This window comes from Protomyctophum bolini (assembly GCF_963924005.1).
Source record: "Protomyctophum bolini genome assembly, chromosome: 10".
Lineage (NCBI taxonomy): Eukaryota > Metazoa > Chordata > Actinopteri > Myctophiformes > Myctophidae > Protomyctophum > Protomyctophum bolini.
The window spans coordinates 18,727,599-18,740,704 of NC_137871.1; the positions used below are offsets into that span (position 1 = coordinate 18,727,599).

The 13,106-nt window shown below is 42.0% G+C and overlaps 1 protein-coding gene across 1 annotated transcript in view; it reads left to right on the forward strand.

Annotated features, from left to right (window-relative positions):
* Positions 1–2,053: 2,053 nt before the first annotated feature.
* LOC308322211 (kelch domain-containing protein 3-like) overlaps positions 2,054–13,106 on the forward strand; it is a gene marked incomplete at both ends in the record, with an annotated part of 30,602 nt that continues 19,549 nt past the window's right edge. The window contains one exon of the mRNA XM_080773405.1: positions 2,054–2,944. Within this exon, the coding sequence (XP_080629531.1) occupies positions 2,054–2,944 (891 nt within the window). The remainder of the gene's footprint in view (positions 2,945–13,106) is intronic.

Genomic DNA, 13,106 nt, shown 5'->3' on the forward strand with positions numbered 1-13,106 from the left:
CACATTCAAAAAGTTATGTGTGAATGCCAAAAATATGCATAACACCTGCTGAACTTGTCACATAGTGTGAGAGAGAAATATAACTGCTTGAAACAGCCGTTGCCTGCACCTACGTATTGAATTGGCCAATTTGAATAAGCTGCTAAGATCATTTGCAGTATATCGTTGCTGTCGGGTAGAAACCTTGAATCTCAATTGTCATCATTTTCATGTTTCTTCATAAATTAATGCCCTATCTTATGTTATGTCGCGCAAACTAAAGTAGCGAAATAACAAGCTCAGCTGAGCTCACAACAATGTCGCATTGTGAAGTGTTGTGACCTTGCTATCTGTGGGCTTTATAACTATTGAACCAATTGTATTAACAAGAATATGTTTCTAAATATCTACATTGGATCCACTGGAACACAGCTTCTTATTTTGACATCTCCTAAAAACGAACAGTTTTGGACGTACAAGGTTTCTGCCTAATACCAACAATTATGCTAATATATCCTTCTGCTTTGGCACAATTGGCAGTGCATGGAATTGCACGTGCCAAGTAGCTAAAGTGTTCTTTGAATTGAACCGAGGAAGAGAAAGGGGTGAACAGAATGAGATAAAGAGCTCACGCTGGAAATCTCACTGAAAGTAAGACGGGATGGGAGCACATGCTCAGCCAGGTGCAGTGTGCTGCATAGACTGTCACACAATGCCATGTCTTTTTGTGTGCCATGAAAGGTGTGTCTTCACAGGAGAATAATGTTCTTTCAAGTGTCTCCAGGTGGTATCTTTTTGTATAATTTATTAATTTCCCTGGTTCTCAACGTTGGGTTCGGAGACCACCAGCGGTCCAAACACTGAGGGTGTTACATTTGTTCAGTCTCAGAGTTGGAGACAAACTTAATGTCACCAGTTCTGTCGAAGGAGGCAGCATTTGTTGTGCCTGTGTGTGTATTCATTCCTCCACGGCATTTGTAGTTCAATTATAATTCTTAAAGGGAATCTACTAAATTGACTACCATTATTTAAGGGCACCAATTAGCTCCAGACGATTCTTGAAATCATGTTCAGCCACTGAAAGACCAGTTATAATTGGATTGTTCTGTGGGACAGAAATGCCGTACCACCAAAAAAAATGACTTTATGAAAGGCTTTGTCCAAGGAGCTGCAATGTTTAAGAAAATTGATTTATTTTGAAAAGGAAACTAATTCTAAAGTTCCTTGTAGTTCCTTTCTAAAGGTCCTTTATAAACGAGCACAAAGCCTGTGTGCACACCGGTGTAATGAATGCATGTGGTTAACCACTTAAACCACTTTATGTTTTCTGTATTGTGGGTAAATTAAATCTTTTTCTGAAAATAGCCATATTATATGGATGTCAAAAGGTTAAAGTCCGGACTAAAATAATATATGCTTTTTGGATATGTGTGTAATAACAATAACAGAATAATGAAAAAAAAAAGAAAAAACCTTCGTCTTCAATAATTTTGGGCTCCACTCTCAATGCTGTGAGCTGCTGGGGAAACTCTAGGGACAGGGGAGAATCTGCAAATAGACCACATGGCCAGTCATTTGGGATAAAAAAGGCCTATGTTATTTTAGTCTATAGGCTTGTACTTTAATGTAAATGTAAAATCACACACGTGTGAAGTGAGGGGCGCTCTTATCATCGTACATCAGCATCGGTTGCCGACTTCTTACTGACAGTTGAGAGTTGAAAGCCTCATATATATATATAAGCCTCATATATATATATATATATATATATATGAGGCTTTCAACTCTCAACTGTGGCGAAGACCCCTGCTGAAGTAGGTCTTTTGAAGAGCCCTGCTGTAGTAGGTCTGTTTCAGAGTTTGCCGTAGTGATCAATTTGCCATATTAGGTAGAACAGGGAACAGGCTTCCCGGATTGGCTTCTAAGATTGGTCGCCCCAAACCAACCAATGGACTTCTTGGATCCCCTAAGCTTCACATGGTGTCTGTGCCGCTGCACCAATATAGCGGTGCGCACAATACGATTTCAAGTGTTTTTACAACTAGACTTGAGAATAATCTGTTTATTAGTGGGAATGTTGCGCTGGACGGTGCAGCTGTCTGGAGGACCGGAGAGATTCAACCACGCTGCTGTAGCAGTGGACGACAAGGTGTACTCCTTCGGAGGATACTGTAACCTGAGCGGCAGGGATCAGATTGACGTGCACGTCTTCAACACAGTGTCCTTGCGATGGACAAAGTTGCCCCCCGCAACGACTGGACGAGGAGAGTGTCCCCCCGAGGTGCCCCCCATGTGCTGCTGGCACACGGCCGCGCTGATAGATGATGTCATCTACGTCTGGGGTGGCGTTGTGAATTTTGAGATAGCGGAGTTTGGCAACTGGGCGACCATCTGGGGCGACAAGTGCAACATGCTCTATGTGTTCGACGTCAACACCCACGGGTGGTTCAAGCCCACGGTTGCTGGGGTCCCTCCAGAGGCGAGGTACGGCCACTCGGCCTGCGCCTTGGGGAAGTTCATGTACATCTATGGAGGATACAACCGGTGTAGATACTATAATGACATCCACATTTTGGACACCAAAGCAATGGTATGGTCTTTGGTTAACACCAGAGGCTCAGCGCCGCCTGCTTCATCACGTCACTCTGCCACCATCATCGGGACAAAGATGTTTGTGTTTGGGGGCCGAGGGGAGCAGTTAGAATACAACAACATCAGCGTGTTTGACACAGAGACCAACTTCTGGCTTCACACACCTTCTCTTACACAGCTTCTTCCGGAGGGACGCAGCTCACATTCTGCTTTTGCCTACAACGGAGAGCTGTACATATTCGGTGGCCACAACTTCCGCCTTCGCCTGGTCTTCAGTGACCTGTGGAAGTTCAGTCTGGAGACCTTTTCCTGGAAGAAGGTCGAGCCCAGGGCGAACGGCCCGTCTAGGATGACTAACATGTGCTGTTGCATGGTGAGAGATCATATCATCTTCTTTGGAGGATACCGATACACACCGGATGAGCTGTACATCTTGGATCTAAGTCCTAGTCTGAAGACGTTATGCAAGCTAGCAGTTATTCAATACGGTCTGGAGCAGTCTGGACTCCTACACAGCATCAGTTGGGAAATTGCAGCCATGAGAACAGAAATACCCTCCAGGAACTAAGCAGCAACGGCACCAAGGCAGACATGACTGTAAAGAAAGGAGAGCAGTATAACAGAAACATCAACACCCTGTTGATCTGCATCAGGAGTGAATGCAGAACCAAATGGGGGCATTTTTGGAAGTTTGGACAACGTAACAGATCAGTGATTCTTGACCAATTTCATTTCAAGGACCCCCCAGTTTGATATCCACAGACCCGTAGACTATAATATCCTCAGTGTTCATTTAACTCTGAGTGTAGAAATGGACTCTTGTGGTTCCTTTTGTACACTGATTTACAAACCTGTTGAAATGTCCATTTGGGACCCCTGGTGGCCCCCGAACCTGACCTTGAGTAACAGTGGAATAGACATGGAAATGAGGAAACCTATGTTAGTAAAGACGGACTTTGAACTATATGGCAGGTGAACATTTCTGCAAAGTTTGAGAACTTTGTGTTTTTCTTCTGCAGGCTTTCTATTACTGGGAAATTAGAATGCAATAATGGAAATGTTTCCATAGCCTTTTTTTTTGTGCCCTTCAATGCCTATCTGTATCTAATCATGTACTTCTCTATCATTGTGTCATTTAATTGAAGCACAGCACCACCACTTTTCAATAAGTGTCTCTGACCCCTCGTGCCTTATCAGTTACTGACTGATCCAGAATTCCTTGACACTGGCTTAACCCATTTTGTGGAGGGAACCCCTTTTGGTGTTCACATCATGTTATGCTTTAGCTATTGAAAAATAGCAGATCTACAGGCTCATAGCGCGCCACCGAGTGGCGCGCTATGAGCTTGTAGGTCTGCTATTTTTTTTAAATCATGGACATAGAAACATAGCTTTTTCAGAAAACTGTCAGGATGTACGTAGAAGACATTTTTAGAATCTGATCTCAGGTCAAAATAGTTTAAGCCGCCCCGCTTCCTATAGTTGTGTGCCGTGTCACACAGAAAATAGCAGACCTGTGCGCAAGCTCACAATCTGTTGAATATGATAGTGTTATGGTTTATTTTATTTCACATGGATATCACAATTACATTGGACACACATAGCACAACTTATAATTGTTAACCCATTCTGACCTGAGATCAGATTAAAGAAATGTCTTCTACATCTTGACAGTTTTCTGAAAAAGCTATTTTTCTATGTCAGTCGTTCTTCGATCTTTCAAAAATAGCTAAAGCATAACATAATGCTAACACCAAAATGGGTTCCTGCCCAAAATGGATTAAACACCTGTCCACAGGAGGCTTTTCTACATACTTAAAACTTAAAACAAATAACATAAACTCAAATCAAGAACAAGGAAATAAATGATGACTTCACCCATTTTCAACCTATCTTTATTATGATTGTTCCCCAGTAATACTTCCATGGTAATAATATTACCATTATGTAATGAGTAATCCTTACTTTGTCTCAGAGGCAGGCTGTGGTTAGAAACATGCAGTGTCATCGTCAATGTGGAATCCAAGCTAATAAAATCTGCAGGCTTTCTATTCCTGGAAAATTAGAATGCAATAATGGAAGTTTTCTGTATGGCGACAGACCTCTTCTGAAACAGACTACTGAGTAGAACAAATGTTACCATATTATCTTTATCTATCATTATGTATCATATTATCCGATTCGACCATGGAACTTTGTCGACAACTGTAAGACCTGGTATGCATTTGTGTGCATGTAGCAGAGGATTCTTATATACAGTATGCTTGTGTGTGTACTAAATCACTATAGTAAAGCCTGTCAAGGTCCTAGTCTTGATCTGTCTGCTGACCTCTAGTCTGTCATTCCTGCAGAGATGCATACATAGAGTTGTATCACACTGCAAAACAATCTAGAAGTGTGTGTGTGTGTGTGTGTGGGTGTGGGGGGGTTAGGGTGCTTCCGCGTTAAACTTTTCACTTTTCAGCCTTTATTTGGTCAGTTTCTCCGCCAATCGATAGTTTGGTGGACAATATGTTTTCGCCCTATTCCCTCTGGCTGGCTGGCTGGCTGGCTGGCCGTCTGTCCGTCCGTGTGTAATTTTTGCAAAACACTTTTTTATATTGCGCCTCAAATTATGAATTCAGGGTGCGATCTACGTGAGATTTTGCATGCACATTCCTACTAGATAGAGGAATAAATCCCTTTTACTTTGGTCTGTTATCGCGCCACCAGGAGGTCACAATAGCCTACTAGACCTGTGCTCCAAGGTACCTGTGTACCTGTGTCACATTGTAACTATCATGAGCGACATGCACAGATGGGAAATGGGCTGGTTTGGGAACCTCCGACATAAAAATGTGTCCTTGATGCAGGCACATTTTGCATCACTCATACAGTAACTAGAGTATGAGTGATGTACTTTATTTAGACAACGACAAGCGTATGGTAGTCATCTGCTTTTGAACACTATGTCCTTCAGAAGGCTTATTAAAACAGTTTGTTCTTCTAATGGCAAAGTATAACAGTGTTGTTTACTAAGCGAAAGAAGCTTTGCCGGGCTGCCAGTTAGAGGAAACCGGGCCAGCATGAGGATCATGTGTCTTTGGGGCCTGAGTGAAACGGAGCCCCCCTGGCCCTGTGAAGATAAGTCAGCCTGCTGTGGTGTGTGTACAGCCCACACAGCCCGGTTTCCCCCTCACAGTCTCACTGAACCTGATCCGTCAGGACTCTCAATAATGGCGAGCGGCAGGGTTTTCAGACACAAAAGTTGCAAGCTCGCCCACACTGTCCCTCCATGTTTTCTGAGGTGGTTCCAGGGCCCCGCGGTGAATCGCTGCATGCCGTTGCATCCTCAGATGAGATGGGGTATTTTTTTCCCTTTTCTATCTCTCTCCCACACACGCCAAGGGGCGAGCAACTTGATCCTGACATTGAGGATGCTTGTTCTGGGGCAGCAGTTTTTGAGCTCCACAACCCTGAAACCCCCTCCCCCGAACCATCAAATATCACCATTCTTTAACACAAAGTATGCCAAGAACGTAGGACCTTGTTCTTCTCTCCACAACCCGCCTTTGCCAAGTCTTTCTTTAATCTCATTTAATCGAGTAATAATAATAAAATAATAATAATAATAATAAAAAAAAATATATATATATATATATGTTATATATATATTATATATGTATAATCTTTTTTTTGTTGCTTTTACTCACATGTTAGACAGCCTACATACATATCCGACGTGCACACACGCTTATCACTACTGTTTCTGCTCAAAATGAGACAAAAGTGTTTGGGAGGTTATAATATAAAGATAAGTCATGGTACTGTTTATTTTATACCTGGAAAAGTTTTCATTTTGACACCGATACATATACTGATACAATATCAGTCACCAGAAAAAAGGTTGGGTGTTTGATGTTACAATGAATTTGTATATAGGAAGGGGGCGGGTATAGCTAATATGAATACTGAATCAAGTAACTTAAAAAACTGTCTGGGGTGTTCATATAAGCCTGAGTAGATGATGAAATGACCAAAGGTTTTTTTTTAAATTGAAACTTATTACTTAAAAAAAGTAGTATAGTTACACTACTTATTCCTACTACTACTACTCCCTGCCAAAAGTAACTATTTACTTATTACTTTACTGTGACCTTTTTTTCGCCCCCCCCCCCCAGTAATTGCATCATTTGCGCGCTATACCCCGTTTATACATTGCTGTGTGCCGGTGTTGTGCACAGAATATAGTAGATCTTCTAATTTTTGAAATCGCCGTCCTAAAAATTGTCCTTCCAAGTATAGCAGTGTGTGTGTGTGTGTGTGTGTGTGTGTGTGTGTGTGACTGTGTCTGTGTGTGTGACTGTGTCTGTGTGTGTGCGTGCATGCGTGTGTTTTCTCCCTGCAGTGATTTAACAGGCTGTGAGTGTAAAGAACCATCTCCTCCCCTTTTAGCCCCCATTACACCCCCTCCCCACACCCCCGCAAGCCTTTCATCCACTCCTCTCAACTTTCTCTCTCTCTCATTTTCTCAGTCCTCTATTTTGTTTCCGCCACTGCCTTATTTCTCTCTCCACCCTCCTCTCTCTCTCTCTCTCTCTCTCTCTCTCTCTTGTTCACATCGCCTCGCATTCTAGCCTCTTCTCTTTTTTTCCGCCACCATCATCTGTCTTTTCTTCTGTGCTGCCTTCATAAGATTTTCTACTTTCTAGTGATGCCGGCCGAATGCCATTCCAGAGGCTATCCTTGAGTACAGAGAGATCCTTGGCAATGGAATGAAAGCTTGAGAGAGAGAGAGAGAGAGAGAGAGAGAGAGAGAGAGAGAGAGAGAGAGAGAGAGAGAGAGAGAGAGAGAGAGAGAGAGAGAGAGAGAGAGAGAGAGAGAGAGAGAGAGAGAGAGAGAGAGAGAGAGAGAGAGAGAGAGAGAGAGAGAGAGAGCGCGCAGGATGCAGCTGCCACTAGGATTCCACAGATATTCAAGATTATTATGTTACTGCCGAATGCCGATTATATAAATATAAAGGGTAAAGAGTCAAATTCTTGGGTTTCAGCTTCTTGACACTGCAGCAACAAGAAAAATATAGCGGAAAAACTTTCAATGAAATAACAACAGCAATAGCAGTAAATCGTAAAACATGTGCAATGCAATAACAATTGCACGGGGCACATTTGTTTAGATGCAGGACGTACGTGTGTGTGTGTGTGTGTGTGTGTGTGTGTGTGTGTGTTGCTCAGGGAGACGGAGGGACAGTCATTGAGCAAAATACTTGACTCCTAACTGCTCTGCCCCCTGCACACAGTATGGAAACAGAATTTATTCACAGAGAGAGAGACAGAGAGAGATCGTTTGCATGTTTGTGCATAACAGGCACAGACAGGGAACAGGCCGTTACTGTCCGTTGTTCCAACATACTCCTATTGGAAAGCAGCCGCTCGGGAGCCAAGCTGCTCTGAGCCTTGTGGTTGCGGTGCGGCTTGGCAGACGCCGGCAGCAGCCGCTGAAAGCGGCTGCTGTTGGTATGGCTGGGATGTGTGGTAATCCTGCCGTCTGTGGTTGGTATGGCTGGGATGTGTGGTAATCCTGCCGTCTGTGGTTGGTATGGCTGGGATGTGTGGTAATCCTGCCGTCTGTGGTTGGTATGCCTGGGATGTGTGGTAATCCTGCCGTCTGTGGTTGGTATGGCTGGGATGTGTGGTAATCCTGCCGTCTGTGGTTGGTATGGCTGGGATGTGTGGTAATCCTGCCGTCTGTGGTTGGTATGGCTGGGATGTGTGGTAATCCTGCCGTCTGTGGTTGGTATGGCTGGGATGTGTGGTAATCCTGCCGTCTGTGGTTGGGATGTGTGGTAATCCTGCCGTCTGCGGTAATATATCGTGGATGGAGGGACGCTCACGTCCACAGATGCCCTGGTGTGGTCTGCAGTGGTGGAGGAAGTACTCCCATTGGTTTTTATTTTATATTTTGAGAAGGAAGAGAAGTGGTCACGTGACTGGGCTGCGCCATGACACTTTCATGGACACTTTCATGGGAGCCAAACTCACACAGGAAGTGCAATGAATACATGGCAGTGAATGGAGCCGGCTGGACCAGCTCATAACAAACATTATTCATGAACAATTGAGACCTTTTGTAAAGTAATCACTTCTGGAAAAGAAGACATATCACAAGTTGTTTTCTAATCACTTACTTTTCGATGTGCACAGAGTGCACAGTATATAATTTTATCTGAGGATCTAAACAGCAGCAGGTATCGTTTCTGGCTCCGAAGTATCGCGATATTTGGCTGTCAGACAGGAAACGGTGGGAAGTCTCGTGATACTTGGTGCGTTCAGAAATGTACTTTGTACTTTATGGTATCTCTATTTTTAGAGAGATACCATACCTCTATAAAATTACAGTGTACACATCGAATAACAACACAGCAGACAATAATGTGTTACATGTCTTCTGTTATTTTCCAGAAGTGATTACTTTACAAAAGGTCTCAATTGTTCATAAATAATGTTTGTTCATGAGCTGGTCACTGAGCTCTCATTGACTCCAATGCATTCTGCCAAACTTCTGGGTAGTTTGGCTCCCATGAAAGTGTCCATGAAAGTGTCATGGCGCAGCCCAGTCACGTGACCACTTCACTTCCTTCTCAGAGCTTCCTTGGAACTGGTGACGAGGCCGTCGCGATATGATGACGAAACCGGAAATCAAGTCATCCTGATTCTGATTCTAATGTAAACATGTACAGTAAAAAAGAAATTAGCAGTTGACATGGTTGTCAACATTCAAGTACCCCCAGTTTGGGTTGAGAATCACTGCAATAAAATATTATTCATATCACCCTTCCCTCTCCTGGTATAAATATTATTCATATCACCCTTCCCTCTCCTGGTGTATAAATATTATTCATATCACCCTTCCCTCTCCTTGTGTAAATATTATTCATATCATCCTTCCCTCTCCTTGTGTAAATATTATTCATATCATCCTTCCCTCTCCTTGTGTAAATATTATTCATATCACCCTTCCCTCTCCTGGTGTATAAATATTATTCATATCACCCTTCCCTCTCCTGGTATAAATATTATTCATATCACCCTTCCCTCTCCTAGTATAAATATTATTCATATCACCCTTCCCTCTCCTTGTGTAAATATTATTCATATCACCCTTCCCTCTCCTGGTATAAATATTATTCATATCACCCTTCCCTCTCCTTGTGTAAATATTATTCATATCACCCTTCCCTCTCCTGGTGTATAAATATTATTCATATCACCCTTCCCTCTCCTGGTGTATAAATATTATTCATATCACCCTTCCCTCTCCTGGTGTATAAATATTATTCATATCACCCTTCCCTCTCCTGGTGTGTAAATATTATTCATATAACCCTTCCCTTTCCTGGTGTATACGTGCCTAGGTATTGCCATGTTACAGTGCAATCCATGAATTCTGTTTTTTAGTGCCTCCAAGATGTCATACTTTTGCACACAGACACTTTAGCACCAGGGTATTTCAAGGGATAAATAGCATTTAGAAGGACTCTGCCACTGCATTAGGGTCATAAATGCAGTGCACTTTTGTGTGAAATTAAATCATAATCTGTGCTTTTTGTCGAGGTATATTGACAAGCGGTCAGATGTGGGCTGCGTAGATTTTTTTAGCATGTTTATTTTAATGCTTGGATAAAATGGTAGTATAACCCACTATTCCTATTAATTGGTATTACAATTATTGTTTTTCACACAATGTTTTCATATTAATGTTATATATTATCATTCAAATCTTAGTGTTTCGCCAATTGTTTTGGGGGCCCACACCAATAGGCCCCGCCCCGCAGGTTGAGAAGCACTGTTCTGTAGGGTGCATAATATCACTGCAGCAGCTCCACAGACACTGGAGCTACAGCTTCAATAAGAACACTTTTAAATGATTTTTTTTCTTCTCCTTTTCACTTTTCCAACTCTTCTCCCAGAGGAGAGTATATTGCAAAACACTCTCTAAATATATCTTTAAGAATCTCTTATGACGTTCCCCTCAGTTTGAGTTCTTATATTGCATCCAGATGCCGGCTATAATCCAATGAAACTGGCTGACTGGGAGGCACATTCTACAATATTTGGTAGAATATTAGTGTGTTGTTTAGCAGGGATGGTTTTAGGTGCATAGAAAGCAGACAGACATACAATTAGAGTTTGACTCGTTGTGATTGCTGTGACACTTGGATTTCATCACTGTTGGGCAGTAACCTTCTATCTCCATTTTCTTTCTCCTTTTTCATATTTTTTGTGAAATGTAGTAAAAATGTCATCAAGGCATGACAATGTCCTGTGAGCTTGCGGATCTGTTATTTTTGAAAATAAATTAATAAATGAGCCCCCCCAAAAAAACAAAACAAAAAAGTAATAAAAAATGGAACATTCTTATATAACCAATTGATGTGGATACACGGTCAGGTGTGTGGGCGTCATGCATACATACAGCATCAGGATTTGATTTGCCTGGCTTTGTGTGACCTAGTGTTCTGATCAGTGCTACTAGCACATTCTAAATCTAAAGAACAATCTACATACAACGGCCGGGCTGACAGACTTTGTGCTGGGCTTATACCGTATACACGGCGAGTTGGAAGTGCATCGATCGAGCCATTCTTGAGATACGCACGTATGCATTGATTTTGCACATTTCATTTATAGTAGGATAGCTCAACATCATAGAAAATATCTGATTCAGCTTGGCTCCTCAGATCAGCTACTGTGTGTGTGTGTGTGTGTGTGTTTTACAATGTGTCACTATCACTGGGATATGTTTTTTTAGGTAGATACCAACAGGGTAGATGTGGAAATGTTTGTGTTCACAATGTTCAAAAATGTGACATGCAACATATGTTTTTCTGTTGAAAATATTTAATATTGTCCACATTTCCTAATGTTAAATTGGTTAATGTTAGTTTACACAGAGCTAAATATCAACATGACAATATCTTTATACTAATTAGATGCTCTGGATGTGTATTTGTTTGTTTCTTGTATGTGTGTGTGGGTGGATGTACCAGCTGGTGGCACTGTCTGACTATCTCTTTCTGCAAGACAATTATGTGTAGTGATGATTGTTTTTTAAATGCTCAAACTGTTTGGCCTATCCCAGAAAGTAATTAGGAATATAGTTTAACAAATGTATTTCAACCTTAAAAAACCTTCACCAAATCTTACACGTTTCAATGAACAATGCAGGCAAAGTTTAACACCTAGTGAATTCAATTACAAATGTTGAGTTTGAGCATAATTGTATTAAACCCAGAGATCATTTGAGGTAAACCACGTTTCTAGCGTCTGTAATCCTGTTTAATAGATAAGATAAGATAATAGATAATATTCCCTGCAGTGTTCGCTGAGAAACCCCCTCGGAAACGAGATGCTACATCTCAAGGTGTTATTCTTAATCCTAATAAAGAATCAATGCAAGGACATGTGTTTCTTTTATCAATGAATCGAAATGAATGCTTTTAAGTCACACAATTCGAATACCCCAAAAAGCACGAAATCAGAATGTATTATTATTATTAACATAGTGACTGAATTGAACAAAATATTGTCTTCAGACTTCAGACCGTTTCCTGGCTTTTCGAAATACTGCTCTCTCGAAATACTAACCCTAACCCAATTTTAAAAAGAAAAAAAAAATAGACCCCTGAGGGACACCGATCAAAAAGTATAGTAGTAGGTTTTCAGGTGCTTACTCCTGGGTCAGGGACCCAATATTGGGTCACGACAGAGCAAAGAAAATGTTCCACAGGAGAATCCCAAGGACACGGCTCAAGGCTAAATGAGTGAGTTTGACTGACAGGGCTCTGAAAGCCACCGCCGCCGGGACCACATTCCACACGACAACGACAATGATGAGAATGTCCATGGTAACGATGACTAATTAACAGATCCACACAATGGCAAAAAAAACCTAGATGGATGGATGGATGAGTGGCAGAGCGGAATATCATGAAGTCTGCTCGATGTTGAAAGAGAGAGAGAGAGAGGGGGAGAGGGAGAGAGTGAGAGTGATGACTGTGTCAGAGGGATGATAATGAAAAAGACAGGATTGATTTGCGGATGTGCAACGGGAGGGCTGGAGCGAGAGATTCTGTAACACAAAGACGTATTGATGATGATCCACAATGTTATGTGGGAGAGGAGAGGACATGTGCATCTAGGTGTGTGTGTGTGTGTGTGTGTGTGTGTGTGTGTGTGTGTGTACGCACGCACAGATGAACACACTTGGGTGCGTAGAAAACATGCACTGCACCGCACCTGCAGTGTAGTTACATGCTTTGAGGTTAGTGTCTGTAAAAGAGAGCAAAGTCACTTTTGAAAAACTAATAAAAAAAATAAATAATACATTGACTATCTGCATGCATGCACATACCTGTGCGTGTTTTGAGGGCCGTAGTTGCCTGAGCTGTTGATTCATGTTGACAGTTAAGACATCAGAAAGACTTCAGTAGCTGTTTCTTTCTTCAAACACTTTAGTTCTGCTAGCCCTGGCCTACACACACACACACACACAC